Here is a 25,511-nt window from a genome sequence, read left to right as displayed (position 1 = left end):
ATTTCTGTACAGGTGATCCGACCACCATCACAAGCACTGTGTCCCTTGGAAATTATGGTAAAGTAATGAATGACCGTTTATAACAGTGACAATAATGGTATGAGCCATGGCAACCCTAAAGGCTATGCTTTGAAGCAAAAGTATGACTTAAAACGTTAGCATCACCAGATGCCATACCTCTAGGTGTCAACTCTGGTCTGGTGGAGGAGAACCCATAGGGGGCCCCGGAAAACAGCTGGCAGTCAGGCAAGTGCAAATATAAAACACTCAAAAAAATACTCAAACCATTGCCATTGTAAGGCATACCTAATTGTAAGGCATACTTAAGTTGTTCTGATCGTGGGGGGAAACATATTTGTCAAAACAACAAATGTTGTCTTACTAATGCTTTGTATACCCCATTCAGCTGTACCAACCTGGGCAAAGACCAATCAAGGTAACATTTGTTATGTACATCAATGTTACAGCTAATCTAGAAAAACCACAGTGTATGCCAATCATGCAAACTCTTGTAAACTTGTTTTACTTGTCTTTAATTACAGACACATTACAGGTTATGCTCCGGAAGATGGAGACATTGGAAGAGAACCAGCGAGAGGCTCTCCTGTTCAGGCGACCACAGGTCAGACACACTGAAGAGGTGCCAGTGATGGACCTACAGGTGGCCCAAACACAGGCTGAACTCCAAGACCTTGAGGAGCGCCTTAAGGTGCTGGAGTTGCGAAAGAGAGTGGTAAGTGTTTGGAGATCCCATAAACTATGGCTTACACGCATTCAATGTTCACATTGGTGCTGACAATAAGTTCATGACTTCTAATTCCAGACGCTGTGATGAAGTGGAAGACGGGACTGGGAGAGAAAGCTGTGGAGCTCCGCATAGAGGAAACACTCAAAACACACCCCGGCAGCCCATTCAAAACAAGCCAGGTGAATGAATCATGATTGCAGCTTCCATATCCAATCTTTCACATGGCTATGACACAAATCTAGACTCACATAATATTTTAATTGATGATGTATATTATTTTAGATGTGATTTTTTTTAATGACTTGTATAGCCCCTTTTCACACGTGCGATTATGTTAATCGAACACTAACTTATTTTGTGCTTCCTTGTCAGGGCCAACAGACAGGATTCGTAGCGGGGACTGGAAGAAGATTTTAATTCATTTTTTGCACTTTGTTTTGCAGTGTTTTTTCTTTGCAGTGTTTGTTTTGCAATGTTTGTTTTGCAGTGGCACTTTTGATCACGTATGTATATATTTTGGCCATTTTGGTTTTTATTTTAAATGTTACATGCATACTTTGTGCATTGTCATTTTAGCAGACGCTCTTATCCAGAGCAACTTACAGTAAGTACAGGGACATTCCCTGGAGGAAAGTAAGGTGAAGTGCCTTGCCCAAAGACACATCATTTGGCAACCTTCTGATTTAATAGCCTGATTCCCTAACCGCTCAGCCATCTGACTCCCCTTTAGTATAGGTAGACCACATATTTAGGATTCCTATATGTTGAATGTATATACCTTCCTGCCAAAGTAAATTCCTTGTCTGTGCAAACTTTCATGGCGATTAAAACACTTTCTGATTCTGAAATGCTGCCTCGTTTATGATTTAGCTTGAGTCAGGCTACACATCACGCAAACATATTCCTCCTAACGTTGGCTATCTATTATACCAAAACAAGTAGCCTTCTGGGCTAATGAGGTCTGCATATGAAATATAGGTTACTTCATAATTAAGTAAATTATTAACGTCGCAGTTACGGACTAGCAACGTCACAAAATTACGTTGCTAGGAGGTCGCGGTTACGGACTGGCAACGTCACAAAACAACGTTGCTAGGAGGTCGCGGTTACCGACTGGCAACGTCGGAAAATAACGTTGCCACGACGTGGCGGTTACGGACTGGCAACGTCCCAAAACAACGTTGCTAGGAGGTCGCGGTTACGGACTGGCAACGTCGGAAAATAACGTTGCGACGACGTCGCGGTTACGGACTGGCAACGTCAGAAAATTACGTTGCTAGGAGGTTACGGACTGGCAACGTCGGAAAATAACGTTGCCACGACGTCGCGGTTACGGACTGGCAACGTCGGAAAATTAACGTTGCAACGACGTCGCGGTTACGGACTGGCAACGTCACAAGATGACGTTGCGGCAACCTACTGGCGCCCCACAGATGCACGGCCTGTTTGGTCAACGATTGACGTTGCGGCAACGTAAGGGCAACGTAACTGTGTTAGCTGGGGTAGCCTACATAATTATTAGGCTACTAAACCTATACCAATTCAGAATTTTATATGCTGATAACATGATTTACATCTCAGAAATCTTCATATGAAAAATCTACATTAAACTTATTATTATCAATATGAAAGAATGCTCAATGCATCTCCATGTCTCCTGATATAGGTGGTAGAGACTGAGAGTGAGTCAGAGGCAGGGGCAGCATGCAGGGGCAGTGGAGACAGCTCTGTGGCTGAGGTGAGTGCTGAAAGGTGACAGGTAGTTGAAGATGTCCCATTGCTTATTGGGAAGTTCAGTTTTCAAAATATTTTAATGTACAGCCCCTCAGTATATGTATAACAACTATGGTAAATAGTTGTGGTCAATGCACCAGAATGCGGGAAATTGCATCTACATCTCAAAAAATTCTAGGGGAGACACCCCCAGACCCGCATAATGTGTGTCCCCCCACTCTCAAAATGCTGCTGACGCCCATGGCTACAGTACTGTCTTCAATGCCACAGATATGGCTAAACTTTATCATGTCTTATTACACGGCTGTTCTTTAATGCTGTAGAATGCTCCATTCACTTGAATGGGGCTTCCCAACGTTCTGCGGTGAACAATTTTCTCATATTTGACCGTTGCTATGCACATTTGACTGCTGTCAAGGGAAGTGGCCTTTTTGCCTCGGATTCACGTCTTTCGTAGCACTCCGCAAGTAGTCCGGTAACTTTTCAACCCCAGTGCACTCTGTTGCTTAGCGACGTCAGCTGATTTGAAGCCTAAAGAATGTTCAAAGTCTATGAAGTTCAACGTCTTTGGCGAACTATTTCTCTGCTGATCAACAATGCAAATGGCAACAAATACATTGTAAAAAGACACACTGTGTTAAGTTATTTTTATTGGCAAGTAGCCTGTAATAAGCGGGATAATGCATAGAACGCCGGTCATTATTGGGAAAATAAGCCCCTTCAGGGCTTCAGGGCTTCTGCTGTTCGTCCTGTCGGGGCTTATTTTCCCGATAATGACCGGCGTTCTATACATTATCCCTTACAAAAGAAACATTCTCATTTCCGGCGCTTTCAAACAATCAGTGAACAATCTAGCTTGCCTCTAGCAAACTGCTTTTGAATTAGCAATGTCCCCCTAAATTCATATCGAACTTATTTACGTTTTGGGGGGCTTATTTTCAGTTAGCAGACGGTACTATTTGAATCGCAATTCCATCTGAAATACTGCCAGTGACAACGTTGTTACAGTAGCTTGTCAAAGGGGGTTCCTTGTTTCAAAGGGTGATCTTAATGAATTATGCAATATGAGTAGGCTAAATGCTTGAAAATATCACTAGAAGGGAAAACGGACCCACCTGCAACCGACGCAAGAAAGCACACCCTACAATTTTGTTCCCTCTAGTTATTATTATTATTTATTTTTGCCCCCCTAAAACTTTGTTAATATTTGGACTACATAGACAACCTCAGTGTCAAACATTTCGTTTTGGTAGGAATTAAGTTGCTTGTATTGGGATTTACGTTCCGTTGCACGGTTTAAGTAGAAATTACGTTTTTGTGGCGAAAAGTGAAGCTAACGGTGGCTAACTTGCTAGCCACAGTCACTGACGCCACTAACGTCACCTACGTCACAAAAACTCCCGTAACTATCTCTAGCAGAACATTAGTTTAGCAGCTCGTTAACTTATGGGAGATGGCTAGGCTAACTGCTTTACTGCAAGGCAGGTGCAGAAACGCCACAAGCAAAGAGGCCTGGGTGATAACTATTTGCTCATTTTACTTCGTGATATGACACACAATTGTAATGTGTATTGTACAATACAAGCTAATATCATTAAGGAAGTACATCTACTTTCGGAAACAGTAGTCTACTATTTCACTGAAGCATTAGCATCATGACATTAGCCTCTGTTGCCCGGGCAACACATACTACAGCGGTCTATGATGCATCTGTTTTCAACCGTTAAAATAAACATTCCTCACAAATACATTTTCGTTGTAGGATTTATTATGACATTAGATTACAAGTAAACGATTTGTGGGTAAAATTATCATTACCTGTGGTTTCAAACCAGTGTAGCTCACTGCATTGCTGTAGCCTAGTCTAGTAGCTAACAAAAACATATCCACAGCTGTTTACAGTACTAGGAAGTCAAACGGCGGCACATGTTCGGCACGACTGTACCCTTACTTAAATAAAAAGTATTCAATAGGTGAAACTATCTGACTAGTGACTACTAACCTGAACTCCATTGCCACGGCCTAAACTTTGTCAATCTGTTCATGAAAATAATTCATTTCAGCCTAGACCGTACAACGGAAGTAATGTTAAATCGAATTCAACCAACGCAATCGCTACCAAGACAGTCTAGTAGTAGTAGTAGCCTACAATTTACCGGGGCAGCTTCTCCACACAGCAGGGCTATATCCAGTGGCGGCTGGTGCATTTATTTCCAGGGGGGGATATATTGTGCTCCGAAAAAAAAAAATGCTATCTCAACACCAGAAATCAGTATTTTGGTGCATTTCTAAATGTATTTGCGAATTTGTAAATTGAAGTGTTGAAATTGCACATGCTGTGTGTAGCTACCATCAGAGAAGCAACTCTCATATTTAGATCTATTTTACAAGAGAATAATTCATTTTTCAATGAAGAATGCATTTTCTGTTGGTGTATGTTAATTTATTTCTTGTTATTTAGATAGAACCATGGACAAAAGGGGGAACCTATTTTTTTCCGCTTTTAAATTGTTGATTGTTGCTGTCAGGATGGGTTTGCCGGTGCACTACATCAAAAAAGACACACGAGGTGCTGTGCTGGTGGCATGTACGAGGTAGTTTACAATCAAATAAGCCAACGCATTTAAGAAGTTAAAGAAGTCAAATACGTTTTATTTTTTAAGAATAAGCTGTCCAAGTTTATTCCTCTTGAGTAAGAGAGGCCAGTGAGGTATGTGTTTACCGTTTTAATTGCTTTTCTGTATGTGAACATGTGTAATTAGTCAATTAAGTGTAATTTTCGTATGTGTTTAATGTGCAGTTTATTATTCGTTTTGTATTTACAATTCATTTATTCTGTGTAGGCTAAAACACTGTTTAGAAAAGTAATGTACGTTTATGTTTTTACTTTCTTAGTTCTGACGGCATTGTTTGGGAATTAACGCTAAAACAAATGTCAGTTGAAACTGATAAACAATTTAGGCTTTCATTTAACCCGAGAGGAGTAACACTGTGTAAATGATAAGTGTGTCTGACCACGCTCCTCATGTCAAACATTACAGGAATAATACACAATGTAACAGTTTTAAATAAAGTGAAAAGGGCTTTATTCTGTATAATTCTGTTGTGAAACACAACAATGTAGGTTAAGTCTAAATAATTATGAATGAAATCTGACAACACAAAACCCTGAGACTATAAACCTATGAACTTGAAATTATGAACACACTAAGGCATAATAGAAAACAAATGTAGAAATTAAATATATACAAACTTAAATGTTATGCAAACTGACTCAAAGCCATATGACAGCCACTTTGTTTAATTTTTTTGTGTTTAACTTTTGTACTGAAATTTTGCCCTTCTCTCCTTGACAGATGCACATTTCTCGATGACTCTGTGGTTAAAGTTGGGGATGTTTTTGATGAGCTTCTTCTCCATAGAGAGCATGGCCAACGCATTGAGACGATCCTGTGACATTGTGTTCCTGAGGAAGGTCTTTATTCTCTTCAGTGTTGAGAAGCACCTCTCCGATTCAGCTGTAGTCATGGGAGTTGTGATGAGGATCTTCAGCAGAGCCACAGTCTCCGAGAAGGTGTCCTGCAGGTTGTTCCCCATGAAGAGCTGGTACAGAGCCACAGCACCACTGCAGTTCTTGAACTCATCAGTGCTGTAGATGAGTGACAGTTCGGTTTTTAGCTTGTTCTTGTTCAGCAGTGGGTAAGCCTCCATGGTGGTGTTCAGTGCTGCCTCAGGGAACTGTTTGTTGTACTGCTGGAATTTGTCTCCCTGCAGCAGTGTAGCACTGATCAGGTGTTTGGTGAACGCAAACCGCTGTTTAGCATTGCCCAAGATGGTGTCACAAACCTCTGTAGCTAAACTCTGAAGTTCCCCTGGGCCCAGTGTGCGGCGTTTCTTGGCCAGCTGCTGCTCAGATACACTCAGGGTAGGGATGGAATTTCTGATGGTTTGTACGTTGTCTGTGAACTGCTGCATGATTCCCTGGACAAAGACTGAGTCTATGGTCCGCTTCTGAAGCTGACTGTAGAGAATGTCCACATGAGGCATGATGGAATGGAAGACGTTCAGGAAGAAGCTAAAACTATCATCCTCCACTAGCCTCACAAACCCTCCAGCTTCTCGCATCGTGGTAGGATCAAACTCGCCAGAGTCCCTGATGGCTTCAAAACACTCGAGGAGATCATCTTTGTGCTCAAACACAGTGTTCACAATACGGCTGTGGAAGTTCCATCTTACTGTGCTTGCTCTCGGGAGTCTGTGTGCCACCACTCTATCAAGCACGCTGGTTCTCTTGGGAGATCTTGAAAAAAAGGTGGAAAATCCAGCCAGGTCAGAGAAGAACTGACTAACTCCAGAAATGTGAGATGTCACCTGCTGCATGATAAGGTTGAGTTGGTGAGCATAGCAGTGGACATAGTGTGCATTTACATACACATCTTGCACCTTCTTCTGCACACCACCTGTGGCTCCTCTCATCACACTTGCACCATCATAAGCCTGAGCAATAAGCTTGCTCTTCTGGTCATCAGGGAGGATGGAGCTCAACCTATCCAGAAGGGCTGTGGCAATGGAATCAGCTGTGGCTCTCTCGAGCGGAATAAACTCAAAAAACCTCTCTTGCACATCATGGGCTTTGTCAATGTAACGGATCACAAGCACCAGTTGACACTGAGTGGAAATGTCCGTAGTTTCATCAGCCTGGATGGAGAGAAAGTCAGCACTCCTGATTTCTTCGATGATTTCTTCTCTCAAAACTGACAACATACAGTCAAGGAGTTCATTCTGTACGGTTTTTGATGTTCCCTTAAACACAGTAGCAGTCTGCAGATGCTCTTGCAGAACTGCATCCAGTGATGCTACTAAATCTACCAATCCTCTAAAAACACCAGGATTTTCTGAGCTTTCACTCTCATCATGGCCACGCAGGGCTATTTCAAAGGCACCACAGAACTTTACACAGTCTATTATTTTAGACAAGACTTGCCTGTTTTTGTCAACCTCCTCATTGTGCTTACGGATCCCTATTCTGTAGCCTTCATCAAGTTGAGCAGATATGTTTATTTTCCCAAACATGGCTAGTCTCATTGCATTTTCCATGTGGACCCTTGTTTGCTCATGTTTTTTACTTTTTTCTGAAATGTGTTTCAGATCCCTCAATCCTGTCTGGATCCATGCTGGGTCTGATCCTGTCTTTTGAAAAAGGAGGCAGGGAAAACAAAATAAAGCATTTGTTTCTCCACAACCAGTTAGCCAACTTGTCTTGCTATAGCAGGTCCTTGAAAACGACCTAGTTTATTGTTTTCCTCTGTCATTCGACTGTTGCTGAATTGATATGTCAGGCCGATCAGGTCCAAGCTCCTTCACTTTGAGCTTCTCTTGAAAGTTTCTTTTTTCAAAAGGCATATTTTTTAGCGACTTTACTGAATTGTAAGTTTCTGTCATGACGTTAGCTAGCTATCTTTATAACGTTAGAGCTCAATCGGTAGCTAGTTCAGTCAAATAACTTATATTGACTATTGATTATAGTGCTTCTATACTCTTTGGTTCAGTTCTGAGAGAACACCATGACTACGTAAATAAACAACTTCTTAAATGTGTTGAGTGATGTGATTGGATGTGACAGACATAACGGGCCCTATCACAATGTATTTGACAAGCCCTCTAGTAAATCAGCAGTTTGGGGCGCAAGTGTTCTGCGCCCCGGCGAGGTCCTATCTTTTGCATTGAGAGGAGCGAACTACGCATGTACAACTTATAACGACAGTCAATGGGGCTCCTTGGGCGCAAGTAACTTGCGCCCAGCCGGAAATACGTAGCCTATCAGCTAACTTAAGAAAACGTAGATTTTTTTTTCTTCCACATTTTATTGCAGATTCAACATTCTATTAGCTATATAGTATTGACTTTAGCTACTCATTAGACATGTTTTTCTTTCTTTTTAAGCCTTATTCAATAAGTTTCAGCTTTCAGGTCGGAATGTGATGCAGCAGTGGTGGGGCGGCGCCCTAGCGCCCTCAATGAGCCGGCCGCTACTGGCTATATCGCATATTGCCTTGTTACTGACAATGATTGCTACCACTGACATTTTTATGAATGAGTGATTTTCCCCTATATAAATGTCAATCTTATTTATGTTTTTGGGGGCATATTTTCAGCTAGCCTATGGTACTATTTGAATCGCGATTCCATCTGAGAAAGCTACTGCTGGTAACGTTGTTGTTAAAATAAGCTGCAAAGGGGGTTCTTTATTAATGAATGAATGCAATATGAGTAAGCTAAATGCCTGAAAATATCACGAGAAGGGCAAAACTTACAATGGCCGGGTTTCCCAGATTCGTTAAGAAGCTCTTAACGCTAAGAGCATCTTAAAAACATTCTAAGGGCGCTCTAGAACGCTCTTAGAACGTTCTTAAGAAGATCTTAGCGTTAAGAGCTTCTTAACGAATCTTGGAAACCCGGCCAATGACGTTTAAGATGAAGAGATTAGGTCAATCTTTACACCGGTCTGCCAAATATATTCGTTTTGATTCAATTATGCCCTTCCAAAAAAGAAGTATATTAAAGTATACTATAAGTATACTAAAATATGGATAGTACACTTTTAGTTACATTTACATTTATTCATTTAGCAGACGCTTTTATCCAAAGCGACTTCCAAGAGAGTGCTTACAAAAGAGCATAGGTCACTGATCATAACAACGAGGTAGTCCCAAACATTGCAAGAAGCCAAAACATGAAGCATACATTGTGAAAAGCTAAACAAGTGCCAAAGGGAAGACCCATAAGAGCATGCAGTTATACAAGTTACAAATTAAACAACATGAACCACAAAAGTGCAGGACTGTACCTGTAGAAGAACAATCAACAGTAAAATATTTCACAGCGAGTACAAGACTTAACTTCGTTATATCTAACCTAAAAGAGCAACAAGTCACTCAATAAGAGTCAATAGTTCACTTTTGATATACTTTTAAAAAGTATGCTTAGAAAATAGTTCACTTTTAATATACTTTTAAGAAGTAAACTTAGAAAATAGTTCACTTTTAATATACTTTTAAGTATGCTTTGAAAATAGTTCACTTTTAAAATACTTTTAAGGAGAATACTTAGAAAATTGTTCACTTTTGATATACTTTTAAGTATGCTTTGAAAATTGTTCACTTTTGTAAGAAGTATACTTAGAAAAAAGTTCACTTTTGATGTACTTTTAAGATACTTTGAAAATAGTTCACTTTTGATATACTTTTAAGAAGTATGCTTAGAAACAGAAAATGGTATACATTTCTTCTGGAGTAAGATGTACGTTTTCTATTATTATACAGCAAAAGCAGTCAAAATAATTTAAAAGTACATAACAGGTAAAATGTTTTAGATCCATCTCATTCTAATTATTTATGTCTATGAAAATCTATTATGCATTGCACATTGAATCTTTTTTTGTTTCTGAAGCTGTAACCTTAATTACTGCCCAAACATTCTGAAGCCCTATACTCTTATATATATTATCAATTGGAGTATTAATGGAAAAAAAAACGAAAAAGCTACTTGAGAATTTGAAGGTTATATTGTCAAACCGACTGAAGAACGAAATAACGACGTGAAATAATGAAGATAGTGTGGCTCATTGGCTAGTCAATTCCCATGATGCAAGGCGGTAAATAGTGTAAAAATGTGCTGATAAGTTTGTCGTTTGTTCGAAATACGAATGTAACTTCATGAATTTCGTTTTTAAATGTGTCTGCTTAGAATGTAGTATTTTGTTGCATGGTAATTGTCATTGTTGTGCTGGTTTACCATTGTAACCATGAGTTAAATGACTGTTACGTTTCACAAGAAAAGCTGGATTCGTAAATGTTGACATCTGTGCAGTAAGTAGCTTCTTTCAGAATCTACGGTGTGACATTGTGAGGGCCCCCGTTCTCGCCATGTGACGCTAGATCTGAGGCGTCTGAGGGGCCCCTAAACATTTTAATTTATTAGTAAGTCATAGTAACATTTAATTTATTAAGTTTACTTCTTGAGGTTCTTACATTAATTGAAAGTGCACTTTAAAGTATTGCAAAGTATACTTGGACGCTCTTTAGGAAGTATACTTCATGAACTGAAAGTGCACTACACATGCTACTTTAGAGTATTCCAAAGTATACTTTGAAGTACTTGAGAAAGTATACTTGATGAACTGAAAGTGCACTACACAGGCTACTTTGCAGTATTCAAAAGTAAACCTTGAAATACACTATAAGTGTACTTTAAAGTGTACTAAATGACCAAAAAAGTGGGCCAATTCAGTTTACTTAGTACAATAAAGTATATAAATAAGTACACTGCAGGTATACTTTAAGTAACATGATAATAGTATACTTTTTATACTAAGTAGACTTACAAAATAAACTTGAAGTATACTTATTTTTTGTAAGGGTGAGGTTGCTGATCACCATTCCCTCTTGCAGGGGAAATGAGAAGACAACTATTTCATTCTACTCTTCACTCTTAGTATTTTGAGTTGTAAATGAGCAGAAAAAAATATGCTTTTAAATATATGTAATCTTTCTAAATAAGTAGGCTATGCATTTTTATATAAAATATACAGAAATATCAGTTGTAAAATGTAATTTAAATACGGACCCCCACAATCAACGCAAGCACAACCTACAATTTCCCCAGAAATTGTACCCTCTCTAGTTCTCTTCTCTTTTTTCAACAACTCTGGCTAGTTTCCACTCATTTCTTGGAATATTGTCATCCTTGATAATAACCATGTCCCAATTAGCATATTTTTTCTGGGCACATGCCATTGTTGTCTGAGGCTTATATTGGTCAGGTATTCTCTGCGCCATCTGCTCCAGAATTGCTCTGATAAGTATTGCACTCTCTGCCACCTTTTCCTGGCATATAAATCTTCTTGGACAAACTTGCCAGGAGGCGGGAGAGGCACAGTGGCCTTCATTGTGTGGGTGTCAACACTCTTGGGGTCATTAATTGTGCTTGTTGTGAGTGGACTGTTCACGATTGACATGGCTTCATAAAATAATGTCCTCAATGACGAGTCATCTAGCCTTCCTTTAGCCTGAGCCAGAACATAACATATCACGCTCCTAACAGTCCGTATTTGGCGTTCCCAAATACCTCCCATGTGACTTGCTTCAGGAACATTCATAAGAAAGTCACATTCCTTTCTTGCAAGATAAGTTAAAATCCTTTCTTTGTCAAGTTCATGTTGTTTAATTGTAATTTGCTTAACTACATGCTCTTATGGTTCTTCCCTTTGGCACTTATCTTTGGTTGTTCACAATATGTGCTTCATGTTTTGGCTACCAGCAATGTTTTTGGGCTATCTTGTTATTATCAGTGACCTATGCACTTTGTAAAGCTCTCTCTTGGAAGTCTCTTTGGATAAAAGCGTCTGCTAAATGAATAAATGTAAGTTCCATTAGACATCTTTCCGAGGAAATTCGTTCCTTGGTCAGATAGGATCAGTCTAACTGCTCCTCTTCTTGCAATAAAGCATCTTAGAGCATCAGTCATAAGATCCTCCAAAATGTCTATGTGGATGGCCCTGGAACTTAAACATGTCAACAACAGACCATACCTCTTGAATTCCTTTTACATTGTTTTGTTTAGAATGGGCCAAAACAATCAATTCCTGTGTATGAGAATGGAGGAGGTGGATCTTATAGGTCAACTGGCAGATCTACGAGAAAACCTTATATTTTTTATATATAAACACAACCGAACACCCACAGCCCAGTGTCAACTTAGTGACTTTCTCGCTATATCTGGCGATCTTTCCAAACCCTCCTGGCGACTTTTATGTTGTTGGAGACTTGCTGGTGTTTTAGAGACTCTGACATGAAAGCACGGATCGCAGTATTGTCCTCAACGAGCAGCGGGTGCTGCCGTCAGCTCCTCCGCTCTCCCAAAGCACTCAGGCATTCAGTCTCACTATAACCTCGCGCAGCTCCACTACTTTCCTTAATGAGGACAGTGTTTCCCACAGATTAGAAATCTAATTGTGGCGGGGAGGGGTGGGGGTTGTCAGAAGGGGAGGGGTGGGGGTTGTCAGACGGGGGTCGTTATAATTCCTTCGTTAATAATTCGTTACACAGTTAATTTGTTAATAATTTGTTACATTAAATATTAATCCAAAATGATTGGGTTGAATGAATGGTTGGGTTGTCGCTCCCTCGTGTCTGTTCTGGATGATGTTCCCGGAACACTGGCGCACGTCGGTAGACTTTCTCTGCAGAACGCATTGGAGGAAAAATGTTTTGCCCCCCACCCTCTCCCCCGCTCCTCCGCCAAACCCCACCCAACCACCTTAACTAACACATTTTCTGCTATTATAGGCTGATCCGCCATCAATGAAAACTGCGCTAGAAAGATGGCCTACTGAATGGAGTTGGGAAATAGGGGTAGAGTTAGCTTTTTATGATCACTGTCTATTAGCCTATTTATGTTAAATATGAATCCAAAATGATTCACACCTTTACAGAATCAACAACAACAAACAAATAATTTCTGCATATGCACGTAGCAACACTAGTGCTAAAAAACTATTAAACTGGTCAGCTCTATGACGCCAGGTAAGTACTGTCTGTCTTACAAGAACGGCGTATGTATGCATCGTTGCTGACGTTGTGACTGTGTGTGTGTGTGAGAAAGACGCGTGAGTGACAGAGAGACGGAGGGAGAGCAGGGAAAGGAAATGCAGCTGAACTAACACGTTGTGTGTTTTAACCTAAATTGTGATTAAAAAAAAATTACGAAATGCAATATGTGGTGGCCGGTGTTGATTCTGTGGCGCACCGCCACTAATTAGTCTGTGTGGGAAACACTGCATTTAGAAACCAACAGCAGTCTTACCCTTAATGTGTGTGACATCCTTTATAATAAATAAAATGTTGCTGAATGATTTAAGGGCTAGACAACAATCATTCTGATGGAATGGTCAGCAACTATCATGGTCGACACTATGGTTGTGTCTCCAGGAGAAGGGGTGAGGCAGACCAGGCCAGGGTCGATGATGTATGGGGGAAGGTGGGGTAGGGTCTCCAAGGGGAAAGGGGCCTCAGAACAGAATATATCCAAAGGTGGTCAGACCAGCTGGTCTAAGCCGTCCTTAAACGGAGAGTTACAGTCCCAGCATCACCTTATCTCCCAAGTTGACACTTTTACTCCCAAGAGCTGAGAAGCCCTATTGTGCTCGCACCAGTTTCTGAGCGTCTCAAGCTTTCCTCCTGTCTGACCTTGGCATGTTTGCACACACCAGAGTTACACAGATTCGTCTCGGCCCGGCCTCACTTGCACAAAAGGCATCCTGTTGCATGATCTCATTAATTCTTTATTAATTCAACATTCTCATTTCCGGCGCTTTCAAACAATCCCCTCACTCAGTGAAGTTTGGCTAGCCACCGCAACTAGCTTGCTCGTATCAAACTTCTTTTGAAGTAGCCATTTCTCCCTAAATAGATGTAAAGCTTATTTAAGTTTTTGGGGGCATTTTTTCAGTTAGCAGATGGTGCTGTTTGAATCGCGATTCCATCTGAAATACTGCCAGTGACAACGTTGTTACAGTAGCTTGTTTCAAAGGGGGTTAATTAATTATGCAATATGAGTATATGCTAAATGCTTGAAAAACGTCACTAGAAGAGAAAAACTTAAGGGGACGGACCCACCTGCAACCGACGCAAGCCAGCACACCCTACAATTTCCCTAGTTTTTAGCTGATGTAAATGTTCGGGTTGGAGTAGAGGGGACACACACTGTCCTTTTCCTTGAGGTTCACCACACCTATTTGCGTGTGTTCATTGCAGGGTCCCATGTGTGATCTACTACTACTACGACCGTGGAGGCTGGGGCATCTCCCCCCGAGGTGCTGGCTACACCTTCGGCCAGGACATCTCTGAAACCTTCAACCATGCCAATGGTCTTACCCTTGTTTCCCGTGCTCACCAACTTGTCATGGTGGTAAGTAATATCCATAATCAGGGACACATACAGATCATACCCAGTCTTTTAAAAGGAGGCTTTAGGTGTAATTCTCATTGTGTTTCAAGCTTTTTTCTACTGTATGGAATGTTTGACATTCGTAAAGTCATATGTGTGTATTAAATTCCCAAAGTGTGAGTCAAAAGTGACTTAAGCTTTCATTTGATCTAATTATATGTGGCTGTATATGTTTTAGTCTGACACACGATTCCTGAAGGCCGTTTTTGAGTTTAGCAATTTCACATTGCTCAACTATTCAGTAGCATTGCCACTCTTATTTTTATTCATACGACCAATGTTTTGTATAAGGGAGGAACCTGGTGCCTTTGAAATTAGAAAGGGTCTTGACTCAGTGATAGAAAAAAGGGACTGCCAGAGTTGGTATTCACATGTAAAAATGAGAGTTTAAATTAACTTAAGAGATCCCGTGTTAAAATTAACATGCTCTAGCGGAGAAGCTGAAAATGCCTGGAAACAAATAGGGCTTCTTGTAAAATATGGTAATATCACCAATCCTTACACATGGAAATTGTTTCCAGCAACATATTCTGCTGTGTAAACAACACATGACTCTCCCCCCCATAATGTAATGTAATAAAATATACTGTCTTGCAGGGATACAACTGGTGTCATGATCGCAATGTTGTCACCATCTTTGTCGCCAAACTACTGTTATCGCTGTGGAAACCAAGCTGCCATAATGGAACTGGATGATACTCTTAAATACTCTTTATAAGTCAGCTGCTAATAATACCGAGCAGAGAATATTTATTAATTAGCCTTTGTCTTACCTTTAAGATGCAGATGACTAATGACTAGTGCCGTCAAACGATTAAAATATTTAATCGCGATTAATAGCATTAATGTAATACTTAACTTGCAATTAATCGCACATTTTTATCTATTCTAAATGTCCATTGATATCTTTTTGTCCCATTATTTTTTCAAATTTTAAAGCACTTATCAACATGGAAAAGTGGATCAGATCGCTTAGTGCAAACGTTTTTTTTTTATTGAAAACAACATTGCAATCGCCTGGCTTTGACGAGGGGGAATTCGCATCAGCTGTGTGCTTGGCCATCAAGTGGTATTTCAGACTGGACATGCTGCGATGATAGCTCAGTTCACAATGACAAAACACACAGATCACTTTGGTCTAGTAAATGTTCCATTCAGAATTTTGTTGCCATCCATATCGGCGTCTCGCGCTCGCCATCCACTCAAAACGTAACGTTAGCCTACTATTCTTTAGCCAGCTCCTAAGCTCAAACAAGTGTGTGCGGCGTGCCTGTTTTGTTTCCGGTTTAGCTAGATCCGGTGTGGTGTTGTAGTTTTTCCATAGAGTTATTAGGTGCGTTCGACATGACCCGACTTCATGCGGCGCCGCAGCCGGCTGCAAGCGGCTGACTTGAAACAGTGAATTCTGGGTAGACTTTTTGTCCGACTTGAGACGGCGCCGAGGACACGTCACTGTGACGTTGCCATCAAAGTCCCGTGAGATCGATTCGAAAACTGCCGGCTGTGTAGCCGAGCGCATTTTCTCACGAGCAACTGCACGGGTTTAAGTGACGACACAGCTATTTCATGATTGGCCAGACTCACAAACGACAACTTTGACGCGTGTTTTGTAATATTCGGACACCTTCAGTTTCGCCAACGCTCAAAAAAGTTTAATTGAATAAAAAATGTGTTGAAGAAAGGGTTTTAGTCAGCCTCTTCACTTCCGGAAAGACTAAGTTAAATTATAAATAAAGTAAAGTAAGCAAACAGCGCTTGATCGGCCTGACTGACATCAACGCAGCAAACCACAAGAAGCTGGAATGTCCGACTTTACCGAGCCGTTTTCAACTCCTCTCCGCCTGCAAGCGCTACTCTCGCCGGTCGTTTCATGCAGCCGCAGTCCATGTCGAACGCACCTAATATAACTAGAGTAAGCTACTTTTGTCTTCCAAGATGGCGTCCCCATTCATTTCTATGAAAAGTGCTCAGTGGCGCAGTGAGGCAAGCGAGAGCGCGAGGCTGGGCGCGGCCATATTTCCACTTCCGTGTCTTCCGGTCTAGCTTTAAACAGTGGCTCTTTTTTCCCCTAGCTCCGAGACCTCGGGCACGCTTGCAACTAGCTGTACACGTCATACTTTGTGACAACCAGTCGCAAGCATAGATTTATATGGTTCCGAGCGTGTGAGCTAAGGCAGAATCTATGGGCAGAAAGTCCGATAAGAATCAAAGACATGATGCAAACTTAACGGAAATGTATTCTGTCACTGTATAGTATTCCTTCTATTTGTTTTTTAGAAATAGGCTATAGGGCTAAATATTGGGCTATTCTAGATGGAACTCATCACATATTTTGCTTTTTTTCTTCGTGATATGAGTATGATTTTCAATGCATTGTATCGGATGAAATAAACTGTTAACATGAACAGCTCCGTCGTTGTTCTCGCCAGGCAAAGAAAGCTTAATAGTTATTTAGGTAACCTAAATCTTCCATAATGCAGACTTACCATAGCTTACTGTCAACTTTATATTCAAACGAAATGCCACGAAATTCACACTGCCTTCAATTTATCATCGGTGTAGAAATGTGGTCTGTGTTTTATATGTTCAACCTAGAAAACCAAACGTCTATTAATGGATATAACATGATCTAACAAGACATGTTAATAATGTAATAAATAAAAGCTTGAGAAGTGTGTCTAAAATATACTTTATTGAACATTTGCATTTGAAAGGGGCATATTCATAGAACCATATAGGCTACAAGACGTTACCATCAGATGTAAGTGGGGGTATAGTCACTGAGGACCTTCATTGTCCCACAAAAGCAGTCTGGCACGATCAAAAAAAGAATAATGGGTGTGTTTAACAAAAGCTTCTGAAGGCAAGACTAATATTATTTAAATATATATCATTTCCTATTGTGGTTAACAGTTACAGTATAAATCTTCGTCTTTGTTGACATGTCTATCTGGAGCAATCTATGCTCGCGCTTAACATAATATCTTTGCCATCATGTCATGAACGTTTTTACGAAAAATCCAATCAGTTTTAAAATAACGGGAATAAACTATATTAACAACATTTAATGTATGTGTGACAACGATGTTCTAAACTTGTCACAACAAGGCAGGCAACTCAAGCCATTTCTCCCTATGCTCATTCAATTTAAGTCTATGGCTCATTCAGCTCATTCAACATTTGCAGGCAACTTTTATTGACGTAAGCAAATAAATGGGGTGCCTGTTTACCCATTTCGGATGGGTCTCAAACTTAGCAAAAGTAAAAATTATTCTATGAAAAAGCTAGAAGTATGAGCCAGGTTCGAGAATCGAACAAAAATTATTGGGGGAGATAGTTTTGTAAATGTTGACTGGAGTTAATAGAATAAAAATGACCGGAAGAGTCGGAAACCTAACCTTAATGCAATACCACCTACATCCACCGGGGCCGTTGCTTCAAGCCGAGGGGCGAGGGCTTGAGTTTTTCTAACGTCAGTAGTTGCTGCAACAGCATGTGAAAAAAACTACAAAATTTGCTTGGCCAAAAAGAACGTTAATCGCGCGATAAAAAAATGTACGCCGTTAAAATGGGTTTGCGTTAACGCCGTTAGTAACGCGTTAAACTGACAGCACTACTAATTACTGATTTTATATACCAGTGTTTCCACACAGACTAATTTGTGGCGGTGCGCCACAGAATTAACACCGGCCGCCACATATTGCATTTCGTTATAAGTTTTTTTTTACGCTATCTAAAACACATAGCGTATTTGTTCAGCTGCATTTCCTTTCCCTGCTCTCCCTCCGTCTCTCTGTCACGTGTCTCTTACATACTGTACACACACAGTCTCAACGTCAGCACACCTTAGCAACGACGGTATGCGATATCAGCGAGCCTTCAGCATTAGTACAGTAGCTAAGTCTAGGAAAGTTGAGGTTACTTTTCACTAGGTACCTACGAACATGTCTTAATCTGCTAGACAAGTGGGTTCCTTCTTTTAGTGAGCTGTCTCACGAGCCCTACTTACCTGGCGTCATGGAGCCGATCAGCTAAATAGTTATTTAGCACTAGCGTTGCTACCTGCATATATATGCAGAAACTTTTACATTATTTTCAGGCTTCAACCAGTGCTGCTCAAGCATAAAGACAGGGTCAGGGAGAGAAAGAGAGAGATTCATTAGGCATTGTAGAAAGAGTAGGAGAGGCGGACAACATCCAACATAGCTAATACATATATATTTAATTTAGAAAAAAGTCCCGTCCCCCCCACAAATTCCTTTTAATCTGTGGGAAACACTGTATACTGTCACAAAAAAAACCTAAGCATGTTGGCCTACTAATTATATCAAGGCAGGTGATTCAGAATACTTCAAAGTAGCCATTATTGGTCCCTCATTGTGGTTATATTTAGTCCCTTTAGCTTCTTCACATTCCCTGCTTTCCATCTGTATATTTTGGACCTGGTTTTACAATATAGATTAGATTGTGATACGTTCTGAACCTGGCCTTTAAATATAATTTCCTTATTTTTAAGTTTAATAGCGTTCATTTGGATCAGTCTAATGTGTCTGTGTTACACGTGTCCCTTTAGCCTTCAGTTTGACCCTGCACCACGACGGGGAGAGCCTCATGTCACCCGCCGCACACCTGATTACTTCTTATAAAACTCCCACTGGCCCGGTGGACCACCTCTGCAGCAAGCATCAACCAGCCCCAATATACCAGTGTGTATATGACCTGTTACAACATCAGAGCACTAACATGGACCAAAATGTGCCATATAAGCATTTACAACACCCAAACAAATGGCCGTGTATCAACTCTATCACAGTGTCCTGTTCTCTAGCCGTTAGTGCAATTGCCTGCTGTACACTATTGATGGTAAAAAAAAGGATCTATTTATTGACTGTACATGATGCAAAAAATTTGACAAGTCGCTTTCCCCAGTCTGGATAAACTATATATACTTTGGCAATGCCGGGCATGTGAATTATGGTATTAATTTATACAATTGCACATGCTTTTCTCACCAAACGGTATCTGGGAATAGATGCTTAAGCTTCCATTCTGGGATTGTATAATTTCAGGTCTAGAAACCTCATACTTTACTGTTTGATCCTCCCCTTATCTTTTTGTGTTTACTGTTGCCTGACATTCTCTGTATATTTGTTACTGAGCGATTTCCTCTTATGTATTTGAACTAAAGTACTTTTAATCGTAAACTACACTAAACCAGTGACACAGGGTAATGTATTTATTGTTAGACTTCTAAAGTACATTGTCAGATATTACATAAAATTGCTTTTATATCTGGACGAAGTAGGTGTCAACAATTTTGCAACAGGTTGCTTTTGGTTGTCTTATTAATAGTTTGGCACATACAGTATGAAGACAATCACAAACTTAGCTCTTCAGTTTGTGGGAGGATACTTTTCTTCAACATTAAGTACTGTGTGAGTTAATATGCCTGCATCTTCCATGCTAACATTCGTTCCTGTGATCAGTGGTTGTCTTGGATAGGAAGTGCATAATGTGTAGATTGTTGGGTGATATCCAATCTTCTGCAACCAGACCAAAAGAATCTACAATACAAAGAAATTATAACAACACAATTTTAATGATTGATAAATTCCCTTAAGATGGTAATTAGCTCTGTATTTTAGTATGTTATATGTTAAGCAAAATTAAATTGTCTTCAACGTATTCTCACCGAGGAACTGTGTGATTTCAGGAATCTCCTGTGAACAGTTCTTCCACTTGGACATCTCAAAGCCACCCTCACAACCTATAGAGTACAGGAAAGGAAAATAATGTCAATCTGTCCATATGGATATTGAAAATAGTTTTTCTATTTACAAGAAAACTATAGATCGCTGGGAAATGCTTGTTTTGATAACACAAAACCAGTGGCGTTCCTAGCCAATTTAGCGCCCCGGTCGAGTTATTCTATTACCCCCCCCCCCCCCCGGTAAACACACGAATTGCGGAAAAAGCCGCCCCTCTCGGCGGAAAATGCCGCCCCTAACTTTGTGGCGGCTGCCCGGTCGGCCCGTGCCTAAAACCACCCCTGCACAAAACCCATTATAAAAGCAATTAATAGGAGAATAGTATTCATACAGCTCACCTCTTCAGCATCATCTTCTGGTTCCTCTGGCAACACAACCACCTTGCCAATACAGAACCAACAGGGGTATTTAATGATAGCCTTTTGTGATGGAAATTCAAACAATCTCATCTCTAGTTTGTACATAATATCACTAAAAACTCAAGTCATTTACACCATTTAAATCGATGGCTGATGATACATTATCCTGCCAGACTCCACCAATAAAAATAGTCTGAACCAAAAATAATAATAATAATTCTTACCTTCTTCTCAAGGGGAAGTCCACGTTTGGAATGGTCTCTGGTGGCGCTTTCTGGTAGTTTCCTCTTCTTAACTGCTTCTTCATTGGGTGTTGTATTCATATCCACCTGGGCACTAAGTTCAGGTGATTCTCCTTCCTTAGTCACGCAGACAACACATTGAGTGAAAAACCTTGTTAATGCTGTCTATTAACATTTCTGAAATGGTTTAACTTGTAAAACCACAGCATAAAACATTTACACTAGACTCTGGAGCAATGGGCATGTTTTCTCTGATGAATAATGCTTAATTATCTGGCAGTCTGATGGATGAATCTGTGTGGCGGATGCCAGGAGAACATTATCTACCAAAATGCATGGTGCCAACTGTTAATGTTTGGTGGAGAATAAATATTTTGGTCTGCGACTATTTCTCAGGGTTTGGGCTAGGAATGTTCTGGTGAAGGTAACCTTAAGCCTACAGGACATTTTAGACAATAGGGTACTTAAAACTTTGTGGCAAATGTTAAGGGAAGGTGCTTTCCTGTTCCAGCATGACTATGCCCCTGTGCACAAAGATGGGTTCATAAAGACATGGTTTGACAAGGTTGGTGTGGAGGATAGGCCTGCACAGAGCCCTGACCTCAACCCTATTGAATTGAAGTGGCAATTGCAAGCCAGGTTGGTCAGGTTTTGCCCATATAGTATTGTCTTCATAGTTGAATGACAAGGACAAAACATTAGACAAAGGTTATATTAACTACCCTGTAAGAAGTCATTACACACGTGTAACTTGATGTGGGGGAGTTTGGACTTTGTAAGTGGAAAAAAAGTGGATTTTGCTTTGGTAACACAAAATAACGAACTGCCTCTTTACAGTATAAAATCCACTTACTCCTTTCACCCCTCCCCCATGCTGTGCCTTCTTACACTTTTGTAATAACCTATAGCCAGGGCCGGATTAAGACATTTTGAGGCCTGGGGCTAATTACCAGGATGAGGCCCCTATATCGCCCAAACGCACATCATGACACGCACACCAACCCACGCCAGGTGCACTGACACATCAGTGCTTTAAAGTCCACAGAGCCACTCTATAAATATGATCAGTTTAAACATGTGACTCACCATCATCACATCAGTGATATTAAAAGCTCAGTTTTCTGCTCTTTCTCAATGCAAACTCATCAATGAGCTCTTCAAAGTAGAGAACAAGTTGAAAGAAAAGAAAAAAGTTGGTGCAGTATGTCATGCTCTATTGAGTAGGGATGCACCGAATCCAGGATTCGGATTCGGTCGAATATTGGACTTTTGGACAGGATTCGGTTTCGGCCGAACCTTACATTTTTTCCCACCGAACCCAAACCCTACGCCGGTTGCGCTGATCGAAATAATGACACCGCCGTTGAATTCAGGAATGTGTTTACGTAGCTAGATAGTCCGTTCAAGGTAGTAGGCTGAGAGAAAGTGAAAATGGAACTCAAAAGCAGAAAAAGTGTTGTGTGCCGTGGCGATTTCTTTAAGACTGCAATGGAAGCTCGATCAGCTTCCTCTAAAATATAAAAAAACTGATTTACATTTGGTGCTTAACCCGAACCTAAAAGCCTACCTAGTCAAGGTTTTGATTTGAGGTGAAATCTGAACTTCACATAAAAACCTTGACTGAATTTTACATTAATTTTAGTGCAAATAGTTTTTTTTAGCTTTATGTACCCTGGCCTAATATGAACATTACGTTAGAGTCATATTCTTAGCTATATTTTCTGGAAATTACAACCCAAATGTTTACCTGAAAGTTTCAGGGCTTTTGAGAAAACATATTGTTCCCATCCTGGCAGGAACCTAGATTTATGAAGTGACAGATCTTTATTTTTTTATCTGGCTTTTTCAGTTCCTCCTGGCATCTTTTTCCCTTCCATTTTATTCTTCTCTGGACGCTCAGCGTCTCTGGGAGTGAATGGAGGAGTGGGCTGGCCTGGACGCTGGGCTTCTGCTTGATGATTGGAGGGTGTGTCGAAAGACTGCATCTCCTTTTGATTGACAACGATTTTGTACTCTAAAAAGTTGCCGAAGCTATTCGAGTTTAGTCCCATAGCGGATTTTGGCCACACTCTCTGCTTTCCTTGACCGGACATTTTCGCACATTATTTTTGTTTTCACTCTGAATTTTTCTAATGTTATGCGCGGTGCCGTTGACTCACTCGACATCGCAGTAGGAGCTAAATCTTTTTTTGCGTCATGGACGTCCATAGACTGACGGCGATGGCTGCTGATCTTTGCATGGATGGACGGACGGCGATGCTGTTCAGAGTGCCGTCCATAGAGGGAGCATATATTTTGGACGGCGATGGATTAGCAGGGACGTCCGTTGTTAGGGGGAGCATAGATCATGGACGGCGTCATAGCCGTCCATATGGACGTCCATAGAATGACGGCGATGGCTGCTGATTTTACGGACGGCGATGCTGTTCAAAGTGGCGTCCATAGAGGGAGCTTATATTTTGGACGGCGATGGATTGCATGTTTAGCAGGCTCTTGAGCTAACAGAACTGCCGAAGGCTACCATAGCATGTAGCTAGCTACATTAACTTTGGATGACTCAATCTTTTGTCAAGTTAATTTGTATGAATTGCATGTTAGTGTAGGCCATATATTTACACCTTTATTTTTTTTTTTTACATAATCAGCAGTATAATCTCATGACAATATAGACTTGAAAAACAATATGTTATGATTTGGGTTTGCCTAGATATAGGCTACATATATTTTAATTATTTCGTCCATATGGACGTCCATGACGCAAAAAAAGATTTAGCTGCCTCTCCGACATCGGGCAACCTGAGGCCTCCCTGGTGGCGAGGCCCGGGGCTGCAGCCCCTAAAGCCCATTGTCTTAATCCGGCCCTGCCATAGACAATTCATATGTACCTACACAGTTTTTCTGTAGATATTATTTAGTTAATTTAACCTTAATATAAAGCCTTGCCAACATTGCCACCATAATTCTGATGCCAGCTTGGAATGACAAACCAATATGACTGTATAGTCTCACCCCAAGGCGTTCTCCCTCTGTCCGTTTCCAGGTCTCTCCTGTCATGCGGTAAAAGCGGTCCTCTCGCTTCCTGGATGAAGATTCCATTCGAGGCCTCATTACCGACTCTTGATAAAAATGGGCCTAGACAACAAGAAAGTAATACACACACACACACACGAAGAGGGAGCAATAAAAGAGTGACTCGAATCAATCTGTATTCGATTGTAGGCCTACATGGATTTGTCAAAGCTTCAGTTGACGGAAGAATTACCTTATCCCTCAGGTTATTCTGCTGCTCCTCCCTAACCAGTTTTTGCCTCCGTTTGGCTTCATCATCTTCATGATCTGGTTGAGACATAATTTATCTTTACTGTAAGGAGCTAAATATTGCTCCTGTCCTGTGTCACACTATATACATTTAGTTCCGCTAAGAGGCAGATAGAGCAAATCAATATTTGTACGGTGTGTCCTTTTGAAATCGTTTTTTATGCAAAACATGAAACCTATAACATAGCTGCTTACATTGAGATAACGGGGTTTCAGACGAGATTGCGGATCTCAGGCATGGATATAAATAAGAGACCACCAAGCAGGACAGTCCCAACAGCAAAAAACAACGCCCAACTAGTATCAGGGTACCTCGCACAGCTGAAAGAAGAAAACAAACAGTGACTCAACGAACAACACTGTGTGCACTGCTTGCATTATCGCTGCCTTAACAATCTCAAAATAAATCCGTCACCATATTCCAAATTTAAAAATAACTAGGCTAATAGCATTCAAGGAAGAAAGCAGGACGCACATTGCAGGGCAGAGCCCTCCCAAGACAGGATCATTTAGAAATAGTAATTCTACTTTACCGATTATGGAGTGTTTCCATGAAACACAACAAAATAATGATAATGACACGGCTCCGACAAACCAAAATGATTCCGACAAATACATTTTTAGTAGGCTTCTATCCGGTTGTAATCCATCTGATACGTGTTTATTTCCGTACTTCTTTTCCGGTGTTGTCGCCCAACTGGTTACCACCAGAGTTAATATAACTAGAGTAAGCTACTTTTGTCTTCCAAGATGGCGTCCCCATTCATTTCTATGAAAAGTGCTCAGTGGCGCAGTGAGGCAAGCGAGAGCGCGAGACTGGACGCGGCCATCTTTCCACTTCCGTGTCTTCCTGTCTAGCTTTAAACAGTGGCTATTTTTTTCCCTAGCTCCGAGCAGGGCCGGATTAAGACAATGGGCTTTAGGGGCTGCAGCCCCGGGCCTCGCCACCAGGGGGGCCTCGGGTTGCCCGATGTCGAGTGAGTCAACGGCACCGCGCATAACATTAGAAAAATTCAGAGTGAAAACAAAAACAAAATGTGCGAAAATGTCCGGTCAAGGAAAGCAGAGAGTGGCCAAAATTTGCGATGGGACTAAACTCGAATAGCTTCGGCAACTTTTTATAGTACAACATCGTTGTCAATCAAAAGGAGATGCAGTCTTTCGACACACCCTCCAATCATCAAGCAGAAGCCCAGCGTCCAGGCCAGCCCACTCCTCCGTTCACTCCCAGAGACTCTGAGCGTCCAGAGAAGAATAAAATGGAAGGGAAAAAGATGCCAGGAGGAACTGAAAAAGCCAGGTAAAAATGAAAGATCCGTCAATTGATAAATCTAGG

The 25,511-nt window shown here is 40.8% G+C and overlaps 2 protein-coding genes across 3 annotated transcripts; one reads left to right on the top strand and one right to left on the bottom strand.

Moving 5' to 3' along the window:
• The first annotated feature begins 13,454 nt into the window (after positions 1-13,454).
• On the top strand, positions 13,455-19,134 carry ppp2cb (protein phosphatase 2, catalytic subunit, beta isozyme). The gene is given in 6 exon segments (XM_047051198.1): positions 13,455-13,478; positions 14,233-14,321; positions 14,323-14,449; positions 15,086-15,126; positions 15,128-15,202; positions 19,062-19,134. Coding segments are annotated over 6 exon segments (429 nt in total).
• Positions 19,135-19,345: 211 nt separating this feature from the next.
• ubxn8 (UBX domain protein 8) lies at positions 19,346-24,937 on the bottom strand. Of its 2 annotated transcripts, none has more exons than XM_047051231.1 (8): positions 24,709-24,937; positions 24,371-24,496; positions 24,120-24,193; positions 23,867-23,989; positions 20,840-20,974; positions 20,595-20,636; positions 20,181-20,255; positions 19,346-20,052 (listed from the first exon to the last, which is right to left on the bottom strand). In XM_047051231.1, exons 1-8 carry the CDS (start codon positions 24,791-24,793, stop codon positions 19,882-19,884), a joined length of 831 nt encoding a protein of 276 aa, XP_046907187.1. In that variant the 5' UTR covers positions 24,794-24,937; the 3' UTR covers positions 19,346-19,881. The 2 variants fall into 2 exon arrangements, with proteins under 2 accessions (XP_046907187.1, XP_046907188.1); XM_047051232.1 differs by having other exon boundaries at positions 24,651-24,932.
• Positions 24,938-25,511: the final 574 nt, after the last annotated feature.

Source organism: Hypomesus transpacificus, unplaced genomic scaffold, assembly GCF_021917145.1.
Source record: "Hypomesus transpacificus isolate Combined female unplaced genomic scaffold, fHypTra1 scaffold_142, whole genome shotgun sequence".
NCBI classification, from domain to species: domain Eukaryota; kingdom Metazoa; phylum Chordata; class Actinopteri; order Osmeriformes; family Osmeridae; genus Hypomesus; species Hypomesus transpacificus.
The sequence above is the reverse complement of the archived record's forward strand: the minus strand, read 5'-3'. Positions and strand labels throughout refer to the sequence as shown.

Excerpts from the sequence above, each read along its gene's own strand:
- ubxn8 (XM_047051231.1), bottom strand. The coding sequence starts at position 24,793 with ATGTATTTGTCGGAATCATTTTGGTTTGTCGGAGCCGTGTCATTATCA. Across the intron at positions 24,497-24,708 it reads ATGGAAACACTCCATAATCG|CTGTGCGAGGTACCCTGATA; the intron begins GTAAAGTAGAAT and ends TTCTTCTTTCAG. Across the intron at positions 23,990-24,119 it reads AGAATAACCTGAGGGATAAG|GCCCATTTTTATCAAGAGTC; the intron begins GTAATTCTTCCG and ends CTTGTTGTCTAG.